Source organism: Babylonia areolata, chromosome 1 (genome assembly GCF_041734735.1).
Source record: "Babylonia areolata isolate BAREFJ2019XMU chromosome 1, ASM4173473v1, whole genome shotgun sequence".
NCBI lineage: Eukaryota > Metazoa > Mollusca > Gastropoda > Neogastropoda > Buccinidae > Babylonia > Babylonia areolata.
The window spans coordinates 49,355,618-49,373,630 of record NC_134876.1 but is presented as its reverse complement, the minus strand read 5'-3'; the positions used below and the strand labels follow the sequence as shown (position 1 = coordinate 49,373,630).

The window sequence follows — 18,013 nt, the reverse complement described above, 5'->3', positions numbered from 1 at the left end:
TATACAAAGATATATATATAATATATATATATATATATATATATATATATATATATATATATATATATATATATATATATAATATATATACGTTCCAATATCCTGATGCTCCCACAGTGTAGGCATGCATACACTCACATACCTCATCCTCTATCTCACCTCCTCCCTGCACCCCCACCTCCCCCTCACACACACACACACACACACACACACACATGCACAGAACTCTCCTGACGCTTGTGTACACTTACACTCTCACGCATGCACAAACGCACTCAAAAACATAGACCCACACATACACACAAACACACACATACACACACGCACAGAGGCTGCCACTGACTGGCCGGAAGAGGGATGGGAAAAGATCTCTGATGCCAAGAATGTGGCGTCTAGTGTGTTGCTCAGTCTACTGTATTTGGAAAAGCCCACAGAGACTCTGTTCCGTTTTGAAGAAATTTGCGCAATGTTGGTTTGGAAATGATGCCGATATTTGTTTGATTTGCAAAGCATCGTGCTCTACCTTTCATGTTAGACTTACGGCCGCTCCCGCTCTCTGCTTTTATTTCTTTGAGGCGATCGATGGTGTGATGGCCTTGTACCTGTTCTTTTTGATATTCTTTGACTTTTCTGAGGATTTCCGATTTTCCTAGATGTAGGCCGCTCGTTGGTGTTGCGTTACCAGCAAGTCTGTCAGCTCGCTCATTTCCCTTAACTCCTGCATGTCCCGGGCAGTATGACCATGTGATTTTTTTTATCTGAAAGTTGCGCATTGCCTTATGCCACTCTGGGCTTCCCATTCCGTTTTCAATTTTCTGTATGAGGTTCATTGAGTCTGTTAGAATCATGGCATGTTGGTTTCCGGGCGTATGGATGGACGATAGCCACTGGAGGGCATGTGTCACAGCTTCAACTTCCATCGTTAGGCTGGAGGTTGTGACTTTGTAGGCAGCATTCTCTTCCCTAACTGTTTTTCCATTTTGTTTCGCAGTGAATCCCCAACCGGATTGGTCTTTGGTGACTGAGCCATCTGTGTATATGATGATGTCCTCTTCTTTACTGTTTTCTTCTATGAGTAGCTTCACTTCCGCATCAGTTTTGCCCTCTGGCCATTCCCGACAATGTCTTCCTAGAGTGGGTGAAATGGCTGTGTTGAATAGATGGTTGAGGTTTTCGGGGTTTTTCTCCCATTCTTTTGTTTCTTTCAGGTCTTGTAGTCGGCATACTAGCTGGATTGTGTCTTCTGCTTGCCCCATCCATGATCTTCCTCGCCCTAGACGGCTGCCTTTTGGTTCTTTGACTGCGTCATGCAGTGGGTTTTGAGGGTTTTCTAATGCTTTGAAGTAGGTCTTGACCTGTTCTAACTTGTTTCTGGCCTGCACTGAAGGAAGGTCAAGCAGGTATCGCATGGTTTCTGTGGGCGTGTCTTTTGTTGTTCCAAGGATCAGCCTCATAGCTTCATTTTGTACACTTTCTAATTTTTTCAATCTATATCAAAACAGTTTCCACAATGGACATGTGCCGGAGGACTGGACACACAGCTTATTGAATTATTAGTGAATGACAGAGAGGGCCGAGCCCACGACTAACATCTTAATCCTTGAATGAAAAAGTTTGAGTTCAGGAATTCTGAGTTCTCTCAGACCACACCCACCCTCTCTCTCTCTCTCCCTAGAACTCTCTGTCTCTGTCTCTCTCTGTCTCTGTCTGTCTGTCTGTCTGTCTCTCTCTCACAACGTCACTCACCCTCAAGTCTCAAAACACACACGAGATACGAACTGCCGAAAGCAAACGGTGCTGAAAACCAAGCAGCGCTCCGTCAGCCTTCTGGCGGTGCATGTCATCGGGAGAAAGCACGAGGCATCTCTGTGTGGCGCACAGCATCGGCACGTGAATCAGGGGCCGGGTTGAGAGGGGCAGGGGGAGCTGGCCTGTCAATGCCTACTGTCGGAATCTGCATCCCCGGGGATGTAACAGCCTAAAACTGCCCCCCCCCCCTCCCCTCCCAGCCCCCCAGGTCCCGAGTTGAGTTTTACCCTAGGGTAATCTGAGCTAGCCACGAATGTCCCCCTTTTGGAGTTATTGTGACCTGTCATGATCGACAACTCCCCCACCCCCACAATCCCCCGTCCCTACCCCGCCCGTCCCCCTCCAACTTGGAGATTGATCCCCCTTTCTACGCGTTTTAGTCAAGCTTTTTGAAAAAGGAAGGGGGTTGGGGTGTCGTTCTGGGAAAGCTTTTACTGAGCCCCCAGCCCCCCCACCCCCACCCCCTCCCCACTTCCGCCCCCCACTACCACCTCCGCTACCCCACCTTTCCTCCTCTCTATTATAACCTAATGAAAGCAAACCTGTAGGTCCACGCTTATAGCCTGTATTGATTGTAACTGGGCCAACTTTAGCGTTGAATGACTCCCATTTCCATTACGAGGGAGTGGGGGTAAAATCCAACTCGTGGGGGTCAGTTCTGACTAGTGGAAATTTTCCCCGAGGTGTCATTTCAGGATGGTGAACATAGACCCCGTAGTTAAGATTTGATCCCATGGTAAAAAAAAGAAAAAAAGAAAAAAAAAAAAAAAAAAAGGGTGGGTGGGAAAAAGATGTTGCACCGGTATATGTATGTCACCGGCTACTGCTTCTTTGAAACGAACGCTGACAGCCCTTGTTCACATGCTGCCAGTACATATATTTCTGGCTGTCTGTATGTCAGTTTCTGTGCGTTTGTGTCTGTTTCTGTCTGTCTGTCTCTCGCTTGCATGGCTTCCTTTAAAGACCCCTGCCAAACTCATATTCTCCCACCTTCGGCTTGTTCAATACAATATGCAAGGACCTGAGCAAGCACACACACACACGCACACACACGCACACACACACACACACACACACACAGACGCGCACGCGCGCGCATGCGCACATGCAGTAGTAGCATCAACAGCCGCGCAGAGGAACAACAAAAGCAGATTCCCACTGCGAAGTTGCTCATCTAATCAAGGCTGGTCACCTGACGATTTCATTCGGCCATCACTGACGAAAGTCTGGCATCGCAGACAGATGTCTGCGACAAGCAAGTTGAGACAGACAGACACACAGACACAAAAACACCCGAGGAAAATTCCTGGCGAACACAAAGGATGCACACACGTGTTCATAGCATGTTGTGATTTTATGCTCGAGGCAAGAATGGTAACTGATTGAAACGAGTCACTCCTTGAAAATATTGCTCAGTGCGTTGTATGAACGTCTGTATATGTTAGGTTTATATATATATATATATATATATATATATATATGTGTGTGTGTGTGTGTGTGTGTGTGTGTGTGTGTGTGTGTGTTGTTGTTGTTGTTTCTTGATACCCCTTGATCTAGAGTCAGTTATTTCGTTTAAGAAATATGTTCTTGATCGCTGTTAATACGTACAAATTACTCCAGTATTCATTAAAATTTCTGGAAGACGAACCATGCTGATTCCAGGCGACCTTCGTTTTTATCTTCTTTTTCTTTCTTTCTTTTTACTTTACCTCCGTTGTCGGCCTAAACAATATGAAGGGAAAAAAATAAATGGCACGTATTTTGTTCATAGATTAGAAGAACAAACATAAAATATTAATGTGCTCCGTCACTTAGAGAAAGAACAAAAAAAAAGTTTGTAGTTTTCGTGCCGCGTCGATTGGTGCTGCTGTTTTGGTGTCGAACAAGGTATGCTAATATATGAAATTCCATAGAACATTCCACGTCGATGATCTCAGTTTGTGGTGTTCGTCGTACCGAGACATAATATTAACGGATCGTCCATGTTTCTTGGAGAGAAAGAAGTGATGATAGTGATGTTTAGACTGGACCCTGAGAAAGTCCATGCACATGTAAGACCCGATCATAGGTATAACTACAAAGACTGAGAAAGTCCATGGACCTGGTCATAAGAAGCATGCCCATGTAGTGTGTGTGATGACAGGGTGGTGAGTGACTGGACGAAGAGAGAGAGAGAGAGAGAGAGAGAGAGAGAAGTATTGCGTTCGTGGGTATCAGTTTGCCCCGTTTGTGCGTGCGTGCATGTATACGTGTGTGTATGCATGTGTATGTGTGTGTGTGTGTGCATGTGTGCGTGCGCTTGTGCGCACCTGTGTGCGCTCACGCCTGTGTGTGTGTGTGTGTGTGTGTGTGTGTGTGTGTGTCGCGCCAAGCGCGCCGGCGCACCAGGTGTTATCAGTAAAACACATGATAACGCATATCAACACTCCACATACCCGTCTTGTTTCTGTCTGATACAACTGTGTGACGTGTGCCTGTTTTTTTTTTTCTTTTTTTAATCCCACGGATCTTCTACCCACCCACCCCCGCCCCCCGCCCCCCACCTCGACGCCCCCCACGCCCCTCTCTCGCATCCCCCCCCCGCCCTCTCCCTCAACTTAACCCCGTGCTCAGCGCACCCCCTCTCTCTCCCATCGCCATAAAATAAATAAAATACAACCCCCATACCTAACCCACCCCACCCTCCACTCCCCTTCTTCCTACCCTTTCTCCACTTCCGACTGACGCTGCCAGTGACGTCAGCCAAACGGCTTGGAGGATGTGAAGAGGGTCGTAATGAAGTTTGATATCACAGAGTGGCACGTGAGAATGTGCGTGTCGGCCTGTCGCGCGCGCGTGCCATGGTGCACGAGGGGCAGGCAGGCTGCTACACTGACTGGAAGAGTTCCAGAGAAGATGGAGGAAGAGTAATGACGCTGTCGTTTTGTGGGTCTGTATGTATGGCATGAGAGGGGTATTCTTTAACGAAACATGATGGTCCTACTGTCATATATATCAATTAGGAGGAAGTCCCTTGATCCATCCCATCTTCGACTGAAGGCCTTTGCCTGACTGTGTTACACGCGCTCGTGGGATGAAATGTGTGGAGTGGATGTGTGTGTTGGTGTGTGTGTGTGTGTGTGTGTGTGTGTGTGTGTGTGTGTGCACGTGTGTGTGTGTGTACATATGTGTCTGTGTGCAGTGTGTGTGTATGTGTGTGTGCAGTGTGTGTGTGTGTGTGTGTGTGTGTGTGTGTGTGTGTACGCGCGCGCGCCGTTATGTGACATGGAACAGTCTCATGAACGATATATTTTGATTACACAAATTATGTCATTCAAGCGATGCTTTCATTTTATACGATATAGCGCCGACTATACAACAGCAAATGTAAATTGTTCTCATGGATCATCGTAGGACTACTAAGCGGCCTTCAAAGAATTTGAGCAGCCACAAGCATGTTGTGAAAAATGTATACATCCGATTCGAAAGATGTGTTAGGCTAATCAGAACGAGCGTTTCTGGTTAAGAGGTTGTATTCTTGTCTTCTTCTTCTTCTTTTCTTTTTTGTTTTCTGTTCAGCAGTTGTAGTGGTACATTTGTGACTTTGATCAAAGTTACTCTACCATTCATAATTTCATCACTAGAATTGGATATTGTTTATTTTTCACAAGGATGAACGATTTAGTACTGAGTATATGGACAGCTTTGAAAAATCAACAACTAAATCACGTGTAAATCTATAAATAGAAAGCAATATTAGTTTGAATTCTTTTTATTTAAGTGCTGACTAAGAATAACTTGGGGTTGAGGCGACAGGGAAGGGAGCTCACTCTGTCAATGTGTTGATAAATAGCACATCGATAAAGTAAAATATGACTGCTGGTATGTAACACCATTCGCTGAAACGTAGACACTTCTTATGATCAAAGTGAGTTTTATTTTACAATCAGCCATCTTTTAATAGATTTTCTTCATTTGTTGATAAAGACATTTGTGCGCTGTGAGAGCCAGGAATATTTCCAATTGATTTTTAATATACCTATAGAAATATATCGCTGCTGAAATTGAAGACAAAATTTTCATAAGTTAAAGAGTATGAATGTCGCTCGGTCAGAAAGATCAGAGGTTAACAAACAGAACTAAGATTCTTATTTTTTATCATGAAACGAATGTTCTTTGATTTAATCAGTGTTAAAATCTGCGTTACACTACGCCTTAGACCAGAGGTCAACAGACAGAACTAAGATTCTTGTCATTAGATTAAATGTTGAAATTAAAGTTACGCTACGCGAATATTATTTTCTCGGGATAATGCAAGTACAGGATCAACTTTGATTTGGTTTCAACAAAAAAGCTTCTTTGGCTTCAGTCGATACTAGTATACAAAATTTAGACCAATCAGTTTGTCTGATTTTCGTTATGAAATTTATTCAATATAAAGATTAGGGAAACAAAAAAAAAACCACAAAAAACAAACAAACCCAACCCCCCCCCCCCCCAAAAAAAAAAAAACAAAAACAAAACAACAACAACAACAAAAAACAAAAACAAAAAAAACAACAAAAAACAACAACAAAAAACAACAAAAAACAACAACAATACAACAAACATTCAAATGTTTGCCTCTTTTAGCAAGAAGAAGCAAAGAGCTCTATTTACAAAAAAAATCGATTGTTTTATTCATTCTCTTCATTTGTATGCAGTCATTCGTTTGTTTTTAAACTCAACATTGGCGGTGCCAAATACTTGAACATAACGAAACGTGAATCTCATCCAACTGGTCAATTTGGGCTCGGAGATTGAAATAGTCTTACAGTTGGGCCAACAGCAAAGTGAAAACTGGTTTCTCAACTGGAATGGGGAATCGATTTCAGCGGCAGTCTTTTGCGAAGAACTTTGACTCTCAAACTAGGAAGTAAGCTTGCTCTGGTTCTTAGCGCTGCACCCATGTGTGACTATGACCGACAGAACAACAGAGGAGACAACTGCCGCTGTCCTGATTATCTGGGTTAGAATTTATATGGTAAAGAGTGCCTTGCTCAACTTACATCCTTGGTCTCTCGGGCAAGAGAGATTCAGGACAGTCAGCTTTGGGATGGTCCCCACAGGCCATTTGGCCCCCCAGTTAAGGCTTCAACACCAAGAGCTAGAGCAATCTTGCCTCATTGTTTGAGAGTCACAGTAGTCCTCCACAAAAGACCAAGGCGTGCATGAATTCCCCCCTTGCAGTGGAGAAACAGCTCTCGCTTTGCTGTTGGCCTAGCTATAGCAGAAAGCTAATGTCAAAGACCGTTTCAGAAGTGGTGATAAGTTATTTCTCGCTTGCTTGGTGCGGGTGTTTAACGGTGGTCATTACACAGCATTGTTGTAGCGGCCGACAATGTAACGCCAGGCAGCATTACCAAGAACGGTATCGGTTATGAGCAGCACGTGGTAAGTACCTACACACGGTCTATGCGTCGTTGCGGCAACTCTCCCTATTTAATGACCCGCAAGATGCTAGCGACTCATCAGCACTTGGGCGTGAAATGACCCGACCTTGCTTCGCCCGCCCACTACTGTATAAAAGGTGCCATGCCATTCTGTCTTTTGCAGTGGCTTTTAGAAATATATATATATATATATATATATATATATATATATATATCTCTGTGTGTGTGTGTGTGTGTGTGTGTGTGTGTGAGAGAGAGAGAGAGAGAGAGAGAGAGGAGGGAAATGGGGGGCACGAAACGAATCTTCAGTTCACGAGGGAAGTGGAATAAGAAGAACTCCGGTACTCTTTTTGTTTGTTTGTTTCTTTGTTGTTGTTTTTTTTGTTTTGTTTGTTTTTGTTTTTGTTTACCTCAATGACCTGTTGCCCAACTGAGGTCAGATTGAGGTGGTTTGAGGGCATACTCGTGGTCACCATTCTTTATTTACACTCCTTCCTCTTTGGACTGCAACACTTAAAAGTACGCACAGGGTAGTCAGACTTGTTGGACTGCACCACTTCAAAAGTGTACACAAAGTAGTCAGTCTTATACTTGAGGACCACGCTATGTCATTTCACCTGGATTCAGCAGTCAAGGGATTAGAGAATGAATGAATGAACGAATGAATGAATGAATGAATGAATGAATTTTATTTCTGAGGGTAATGGAGTAACCAAACAATTCCTTTCTTCATCCAGCCCTCGAAAGAGGAAAAAAATAATGTCAAAAGAAAAGGTTTGAAGAAAGACCACAAGAAATGAGTAAATGTTAACAAATTCATAGAAAAATGAGACGAGAGTCTCTCTCACACACACACACACACACACACACACACAGAGACACAACACAGCGTGCATGCAGTCTTATTGTGCCAGAAAAGGCAAGAAATCCTCGTCATTGTCTTGCCGCTTGCAACAAAACGTTGATGCCACCTGGAGTCAGTCTTTGCAACTGGAGGAGGAAAAGACAATGATATCCGGTTCACGCCGGTGGGGCGTTTAGCGCTAGCCATTATTTCCCCGTTACCACGCCATCTACAGGAGTTTGGCAGACGGCAGGGAGATAGTCAAAGCAGTCAGGCAAATAACTGATGCTCGTTGTGTCAGCTTCACCACGGGGGTACCACTGACAGACGAGAACTGTTTATTGCTAATGGCGAAGGGGGAGAGGGAGTGGCTGAGGGGGGATGGGGTGGGGGTAGGGGGGCGGGGCGGGCGCGGAAAGAGAGACATGGGCAAGGTTTCAGAAGGGCTCAGGCAGTGGGTAAAAGCGGCAAACCTTACTAGACTGCTGTGGCTCAGTAAATATGTTGTGCTAGTGTCTCAAATCAATTTCATTGCGCATAGTTGAATGTCAGTCCAAAACTGATGTTTCTGTAATCACTGACAAATAGAAAATGTGTGCGTGTGTGTGTGTGTGTGTGTGTGTGTGTGTGTGTGTGATTTGTTCAGTTGAGTGTGTGCGTGCGTGCGCGCCCGTGTGTAAGAGAGAGTTGATTTGGGGTTTCAAAATTACTGTCACAGATAAGAAAAAAAATCAAATAAAACTAAAGAAATATAACCTTTAAAAAGTCGGAAGAAAAGGACAGTGGTGTTTTGAATTTTTTGTATTTTAGTCTACTGAACTATCCCTGTATTGTAACCAAAAAAAACCAAACAACAAAAAAAAAAAAATCACTAACGTTATAGTTTAGGATTTATGACCAAAAGACAACATGGAAAAGCAAAAAAACATTTGCAATGAGTGTCAATAAACTGTATAGGGCCTATACTGATCAGCAAGCCCAGGGGCAAAATGTTGCATAATTTCATATGTCGCGAGATAGGGAGGGTAGAGATTGCCTACAGTCCAGGTTTCAAAAAGCCTGTGGCGGGATGACCCCATAAACTCCCCTTATCTGGCAGTGATACCAGATTCTGTGCAGGCTGCTATGCAGCTCATTACCAGGGGTTGTTGTTGTTATAAACCATCAGTCTCTTCCACCACTGATTTGCATTCCGCGCGTGTCTCTCACCTGTAGTGAACTGAGCTGCAACAACGGTCATGAACGGTCAAATTCACACCAGTGCAGGGAAAATATATTACGTTCGGCTAGTTTATTTGTTGTTGTTTTTCCACCAGTACAGCCTCCATCAAGTGAAAGTGCAGAAAAACAATTACTGAGCATGTTAATTGATTGTGGCTACTCAACTTGAAGATGCAGTAAAATATTGCGCAATATAGGTAACCTTTATTAAAACATGCTGCATGCGCACGCGAGCACGCCCACACACACACACACACACACATGCACACACACATGTCCACATCCCTCAAAAACATGAGGGGGAGGGAGGGAACCAAAAAAACAAAACAAACCAGACACCAAACCATATAAGACATCAGTATTACAGTAAATTGTGGCTGAAAATAACAGAAAGTCGAGGATTAACTCCATCCCAGTCTAAAAAACAAACAAACAAAAAAACAAAAACTGGTGTGATGTGAATCTGAATCTGTGGTGACTTCCGTCTGTTGAAACATTATGATATTTTTTCAACAGTATCACACAGACTGTGAATCATCTGATAGAAACATATGTACTTGAATCTGTTTGAAATCTAGCTGTTACTGTGCAAATAGTTAATGGATTAGAATGATGATAACTCCATGAAATAAAATTTTGTGTTGTGGAACTTCTGAAACATTGCAGTTCTGCCTTCGCTTCTATACTGAGTGCCATGTGTGTGTGTGTGTGTGTGTGTGTGTGTGTATGTGCATGTGTGTGTGTGTGTGTGTGTGTGTGTGCAGGTGCTGCACACACTATTCAAAGTTTTCCTGATGAATCTGGCCAGCAACATCATTGCTTTGCTGTCACATGTGAGTTCAACATTCCTGTTCCAGTTTGAAGAATTCTGTGCATTGTAGGTTTGGAGATGATGCCAGTTAAGTGCAGTTCAGCTCCTGAAGGAGGCCTCACTGCGGTCAGACAAATCCATATGCGCTACACCACATCTGCAAAGCAGATGATTGTTCCCATATTAGTTTAAATTGTGATGGCTTTTGCTCTGCCTTTCTGTTTCAGCTTAACAGCTGACCCCCCTCAATCATTCTTTCTGTGAGGCATTCCATGGTCTGATGGCTGGTTTGTAAAAAATGAAAACATGAACATGAAGCAACACAGATGCAAAATGTAATGTATTCCTTTCAAAATTTATTTCCATAAAATGTTTTCTGTGTATCTAAATCATAAAAAAACCTTAACAAGTAAACTGAATTCCCCTGAAAAAAAGAAGAAGAAAACATGGCAAAGAAAAATACATGTAAAAAATATGGACGGTTTTATCATTGCAAAGGAAACCCCCTTAGAAGCTTCTCTGAAAAATGGAAAGTTGTGGATCTTTCAGCAGTTTTGCAAGATGCATATATATGCTTTACTTGGTACAGAAACAAAGAATCAAATTCCCCTCTATACAATTTATATTGTTTTCAAATTGTCCAACCACATGATATGCATATAACCAAAACGTTACATAAAAGATGGTATCCTAAAGGCAAATAGTCCATTCCTATTGCAATGTATATATTTTAAAATATTCTTTTAACATAAGCAACAGTTTCTATCATGCTCAATTTATGAGAGATGTACTCAATAGGAATGTTTGTGTTTGTGACCTTCAAGCACTTTGAATGGAAGCAGAAAGCTAGTCGTTTCCTTTTTTCTTAACATTTTAGGGTTCCAATTTCAAGGAGGCACCAAAACATGTAAACTGATCCACACAGATTACACTTCTAAACTGAAAATAAATAATAATGCTTTTGCAGGCATTGATAACCTGTAAACAGTATCACAGATCTTTCTTTCATATAATGGTATCACATAATAAAAAGAATCATTCAAATTTCAAAGTGTACAAATGTTTTGACAAGGCCATTATTGGCCACAAACAAGCAAATACTGCCATAGGTAAGCATGTATCACATTTAAACCTCAGTAGGATAATACATTAATCAGTGGTTTATTTTGTCTGGAAGAGGTTCATTGTTGATTAAATACTGATTCTTCAAGGATCTTCTCTGTTTTTGTCTTGATCATAATGAATACTGGTAACTTTATTACTATATACACAGATGGGCAATATCTTTCCATTGACACTTTTGTTTTGGGCTTGTTCATTTCTGATTTTGGATAACTATATCTGATTTCTAATTAACTACACGATTATGTTTGGATGTGTAAAAAAAAAACCAGTTAAAATCTCATGTATGGTTTGATAAATAATTAATCATTTATGCCTGGAAGAGCCCAATATTCAAATACACCTGTCTGCAAGGACAACTTTCACAGTTACAAAAGTAGTCGTAATGTTTATATTTTCATCATAAATTTGTCTCCTCATACAAACAAAGGTATCGTCAAAATCTAAAATCTAAAACACATTGAAAAGACCACTGCTTACAAATGAAATAGAAAATAAAATAGAACTGTAAATACTGCCATGAAAAAAAAATCAGAAAAACATATGGCTATATGACATTCATTCAAAAATTTCCTTTCAAAAACTGCTTCCACACAATATGTTTTAAAGCAAAGAGTCAAAAGCTTTCAATAAAAAGAAACTGAAAGCAATCTATGTTACTGTATAAAACCTATCTTTTAGCAGACTAATATTTTAAAATGAATGGCTTGGGCTAGCAGACTAATATTTAAAAATGACTGGCTTGGGCACAAGACCGCTGATATTACCCTTTCACAAAAAAAGATTAATAAAATCTCAAGTAAGGAAAATTACATTGCAGTTATGACAGAAATGACTATCACTACTGTTACGTTTTCCCCTACTAATCAGGTGCAAAGTTACAGTCATTTATCAAACAGAATATGAGAACTTTCATCCAGATTGTCAATCAAGTAGTATGGAAAATTTTTCTCATCAGACACCAGAATAAAAGAGTATTCTATATCATCCTGTGCATTGCAATCAAAGAAACACATTCACACAACTGCAATCAAAGAAATCCCATTCAACAAAACCAAGCAAGCAAACACACACAACCCCAGTAAAAAAAATTAAAAAAAACAAAAACATAAAAAAACAACACCTCTTCCCTTAAAGCTGCTGACCCATCTTGGCCAGCTCAAACTCTGGAATGTCCAGGCCCAGCCACTGCAGCAGCTCAAAGTAAGAGAACACAAAGGCACGGTTGATGTCGTGGGAAAGGTCCATTCCGCTGGCCTCCACCTGGAGTGCGCGGTTGAACCTCAGCCTTGCTTCCAGCTCGACCTGCTTGCGAGCCATCTCTTCTGCCAGTCTCTTGGCCTCCTCCAAGGCTTTTCGGGCCTCCTCCTCTCGCTTCAGTCTGTGATGAAAAAGAAAAAGAACAGAAAATTCCTCCACTGTCCATATTCAGTTTTTTGCATTTTGATCATCAGAGGTGATGATGTTCACTGAATTACCACGGACACACTTACGTTTAACCCAAGCAAATATATATATATATATATATATATATGGCATACATACAAACATACACACTCACACACACATGGCTATCTCTCTCTAACACACACACACACACACACATATATATATATTCAAAGGAACCCTCAGTGGGTAGACTTCTTTCTTTCCATGACCAGTTTTTGGTGAGTGATGCTCTCACTTAATTTCTGTCCTTAAGTCTTTGATTGCACACCCACAATCAAGCCAAGTGTGACTAGATTAAATGCCATTGTGATGAAATATTCCACTGGCAATCATGCAGGTGCATCCACAGAATTTTCCAGGGACAACACTTTTGTTGCCATGGGTTCTTTTACATGTGGTAAGTGCAAGCTACACACAGAACCTCGGTGTATCACCTCAACCGATTGACTAGCGTCGAAACCACCACCACTCCAGGTCTAGCGGAGGCGGAGAAAATACTAGCGAGTGTGGGATTCGTTCCTGTGTGCTCAGATTTTCTCACTTCCTAGGTGGACACGTTAATAACAAGGCCACCACTCCACTCTACTGCGGTGGTGGTGGTCAGTAAAAGGCTTGCCGTATACACCCACCTACTACGTCCCCTACCCAATCCCACTGATGTAGCCTGCATGGCCCTGAAGTCACTTCTTCTGATCCCCTCAAATAACCTGCATACATGCAGTGTGGTGGTGGCGCCTAGTGGTAATTTCCCCGACAAGGAAGAGAGTGACAATCGAGTGGAGTCCCACATATGAACCGTGATGTTTACCCCCACACACACACACCACTAGGCCTTGAGTTGAGGTCTGGGGTGCTAATCCTTTGGATGAGATGATAAATAGAGGTCCCATGTGCAGTAAGCACTTCATGCATTCAAAAACAAACAAACAATGGCAAAAGTAAAAAAGATTTGTCCCTGGCAAAATGCCGTATTTACTTTGATATCAAAGATCAAAACAAATACGCTTGCAAACATACAAACAAAAAAAAAAAAAAGAAAAAAAAAGAAACAAAAAAAAGGAAAAAAAAAGAAAAAGAAAGAAAGAAAGAAAACAGAAAAGAAAAAAGAAAAATGGGTAGTGATGTACTCTAGTGACACCCTCCTCCTGGGAAGAGCAGCCAAATTTTACACAGTGAAATCTGTTTTGACAAAAACAAAACAAAACCCACAAAAAACACAAAAAAACCCAATACAATACAATACAATACAATGCAATGCAATACAAAACAATACAATACAATGCATGGTGAGTTAAGGGTGATAATTTTTCTCAATTCAAAACAATTGCAAACCTGTATGTTTTGGCAACCATCATGCATGCGCACATGGAGAAGATAAAAGGATGAAAAGTATTTTACTGCACTAAAAAATCAGTTCAGTACTTTGTACCCCATCAGTGCAGCTGCACTGCAGTTTCTGTGGACCAGCCTGAAAACAGCTGAGCGCACTGTGAAGCCATGCTTCATACACACTTAATCCCCTTTACATCACCTGCAAACAACGTAGAGGCTAAAAGCAACAAGCTAAAAGCCCTGAGTGAGAAGACAACTGGTTGAAAAGGAGATACTGAATGTACCACTGCAGAAGGGAAATGGTGACTCTCAGTCCAAGGGAAGCAACCATGTGTCACAGAAATATCAGCACTTGGGTAACAAGTGTTAAGATTCTTAGTGTTTTGCAGCACAAAAAAAAAAAAAAAAAAAAAAAAAAAAAAAAATTCAAGGTCATTAGTGCTGTCTGCACTGAAAATCATTTCATGATCACTATTCTATTACCCTAATGAAACAAAATGACCAAGATGTAACATCATACATTTTTTTTTTTTTTTTACACAAGAGAGACTGACATATACGGGGAAAACTTACCTCTCTTCTTCCTCTCGCCTCTTCCTTTCTGCCTCCTCCGCCCTCCTCTTCTTCTCATACTCTATCCTTTCTTGTTCTGCCATTTGTGACATCATCAGCTCCTCCTCTGCCCGTCTGGCCTCTTCTTCCCTCTGCTTCTCAAGCAGCAGTTCTTGGGGAAAGAAAAGAAAGAAAAATGATCACACACTTTTCAAATTCACATGACAATGTGCAGGTATCATTGGCAGGAGCATTACATAATTCTTCCCTCTGCTTCTCAAGCAGCAGTTCTTGGGAAAGAAAAGAAAGAAAAATGATCACACACTTTTCAAATTCACATGACAATGTGCAGGTATCATTGGCAGGAGCATTACATAATTCTTCCCTCTGCTTCTCAAGCAGCAGTTCTTGGGAAAGAAAAGAAAGAAAAATGATCACACACTTTTCAAATTTATATGACAATGTATTTGTATTTCTTTTTATCACATCAGATTTCTCTGTGTGAAATTCGGGCTGCTCTCCCCAGGGAGAGCGTGTCGCTACACTACAGTGCCACCCATTTTTTTGGTATTTTTTCCTGCGTGTAGTTTTATTTGTTTTTCCTATCGAAGTGGATTTTTCTACAGAATTTGGCCAGGAACAACCCTTTTGTCGCCGTGGGTTCTTTTACATGCACTAAATGCATGCTGCACATGGGACCTCAGTTTATCGTCTCATCCGAATGACTAGCATCCAGACCACCACTCAAGGTCTAGTGGAGGGGGAGAAAATATTGGCGGCTGAGCCGTGATTTGAACCAGTGCACTCAGATTCTATCGCTTCCTAGGTATTTATAAACTATATATTATATATATACATGTGTTTGTGCATGTGTGTGTATTATGAATAACACACATATTTGGAAAAACAAAGGTATTTGCTGCTCTTGATAAAAATAATATACCACACCACTGCAGTTGTTTAGAATTACCAGTCATATGAAACTTTGGATCTTTTTGACATAAGTTTTTCAATTATTCTCTTAAGAATATGAACATATTATACAACATGGTTTGGAGATACCAATTCTTGTAATACTGAAAAGTTTGCGAGCAGAGACGTGTTTCCTATTTGCGAACATGCTTGCATGTCGATGGCGAGATAGTATGTGATCATGCCAAGGAGTACAAGTGCAAAGAAACAAATGAACAAATTCAAGACAGGAAGCGGATTTTATCCTTACTATGCAGAAAATTGCTTTGAAGGCTATTAGCCTTTGAGCAATGAGAACCTACTAGCCACTCTATATAGCTGCAAGACGGTAAAAAGAAACACACCTTCTTAGCATGTCTTGTAAAAACCTTGCCTATCTACCATGTAAAAATGCCCCTCTGGGTTCAAGAGCTGATTAATTAACTGAAGTGTGTGTCTTAATACCAAAACAATGTAAAATAAAGGATAACAAATTATTACAATTTTTTTTTAAAGTCCGTCTCCAAACTGTCAAAATGGAATATATAACAAGTTTTATGTTGGTCATATACACTGTTTAAACATAAAAAAGAAACACATCTGTGATAGATTGCTTATAAAATGAAGCAGGTTTTTTTGTGTGTGTGTGTTTTTTTTTTTTTAATATATAGACTGTTTACCTTGTAAAACTCAGCAGAATTATCTTGTGACTGACACTGTAAGGTAATTGTGTTTCTTTTTCTTCTCTTTTTCATTTACATGTTTATTTCTCCTCATTGTTTTATACAGCTAATTAACATGTTGTACATATATCAGTGTAGCTGCGCTGTGGTTTTTGTGGACCAGTTTCAGTTTCAGTTTCAGTAGCTCAAGGAGGCGTCACTGCGTTCGGACAAAACCATATACGCTACACCACATCTGCCAAGCAGATGCCTGACCAGCAGCGTAACCCGAAGCGCTTAGTCAGGCCTTGAGAAAAAAAAACAAAAAAAAAACCAAACAAAAAAACCAAAAACAAAACAAAAACAGACAAACAAACGGGGGAATAAATAATAGATAAGCTTACATAAATAAATAAATAATTATAATATAGAAAAAGGTAGTAGTACTACTAATACTAATGATAATAATAAAATAAATAAATAAATAAATGAGACAAGCCCTACAGCTGACTGCTGAGTGCATTGTCAAAGCCACACACGTACTTCATTCACAAAACACACACAGGGTCATCATAAACATGCCCAGTTCCCTTGAAAACACCGGTGAACAATATTCAAACTTAAGCCAATAAGCTTAACATCACTCAGACTGTAAGAACACAACTGACTGAGAAAATGAAAACTGAACATCAACCATTATTGCATAATGGAAATTGCTGTACTCTGTCCAAGGGAAGCAACCATGTGTAGTAGATAAATCAGTACCATGCATAAAAAGTGTCACGTTTTGTCAGTTACTTACAGGGTACAGGCACTTACAATTAGTTGTATATTGCTAACATAATAAAATAGTTTCATTACAAACTGTTTACTTGTTTGAAACTTGGCAGATTCGTCTTTTGACTGACACTGCTAACTGCTTTTATTCTTATCCATCACTTTTTCATCTCCACATGTTTGTTCCTGCTCTTTCTTCTTGTTTTTTTTTTTTAAACTGTTAGTTGAAAAACTGTCTGTGGAGAGAATTAGAAGGATTCATCATCATCAGCCGTAACAAGGCCTGACTGAGCGCGTTGGGTTACGCTGCTGGTCAGGCATCTGCTTGGCAGATGTGGTGTAGCGTATATGGATTTGTCCGAACGCAGTGACGCCTCCTTGAGCTAGTGAAACTGAAACTGAAACTGTAACAAGAGACAAGTCATCAGGGGGTCATACCCATCCTCTTGGCTTCCTCCTCTATCTGCTTCCTCCTCATCTCCTCCAGCTTCCTCTGATACTCCTCCTTGGCTCTCCTCTCCCTCTCCTCCGCCAGTCTCTTCTTCCTCTGTGCTTCCTCTACCGCCCTCTCTTCTTTCATGGCCTCCTCCGCCTCCTGCTGCTTCCGTAACCTGGTTTTGATGAAATGGTTATTTCAGTTTCGGTTTCAAGGCAGTGTCAAGGCGTGTGGACTGATCCATGTATGCAATATGCTTACATAAAATGATGATGATGATGAGGATGATAACTTACACCAATAATAATAATAATAATAATTTACTCATGTATGCAATATGCTCACATAAAATGATGATGATGATAATAATAATAACTTATACAAATAATAACTATAACAATGATAATAACTTATACAAACTCTCTAAAAGTATTTCATTAAAACAATGTAACATCACTCACAACACAAACACATACATCTCTCCCACCTCAACCTCCTCTAATACACATATGTAAATAAATGTGTGCATGCGTGCACCCCCCCCCCACCCCCCCCCACAAACACACACACACTACTGCATGCATATGCACAAAGACGAACAATTCACAAAACGTACATGACCAAAATTTAATAAAC

The 18,013-nt window shown here is 40.9% G+C and overlaps 1 protein-coding gene across 5 annotated transcripts in view; it reads right to left on the bottom strand.

The window, feature by feature from the left end:
- Nucleotides 1-10,430: 10,430 nt before the first annotated feature.
- LOC143283663 (uncharacterized) overlaps nucleotides 10,431-18,013 on the bottom strand; it is a 101,113-nt gene continuing 93,530 nt past the window's right edge. For all 5 annotated transcript variants that reach the window (XM_076589881.1, XM_076589886.1, XM_076589903.1 and 2 more), the window contains 3 exons: nucleotides 17,380-17,552; nucleotides 14,573-14,723; nucleotides 10,431-12,599 (listed from right to left, as the gene is read on the bottom strand). In XM_076589881.1, coding sequence (XP_076445996.1) covers nucleotides 12,350-12,599; nucleotides 14,573-14,723; nucleotides 17,380-17,552 — 574 coding nt within the window. In that variant the 3' untranslated portion in view covers nucleotides 10,431-12,349. The remainder of the gene's footprint in view (nucleotides 12,600-14,572; nucleotides 14,724-17,379; nucleotides 17,553-18,013) is intronic.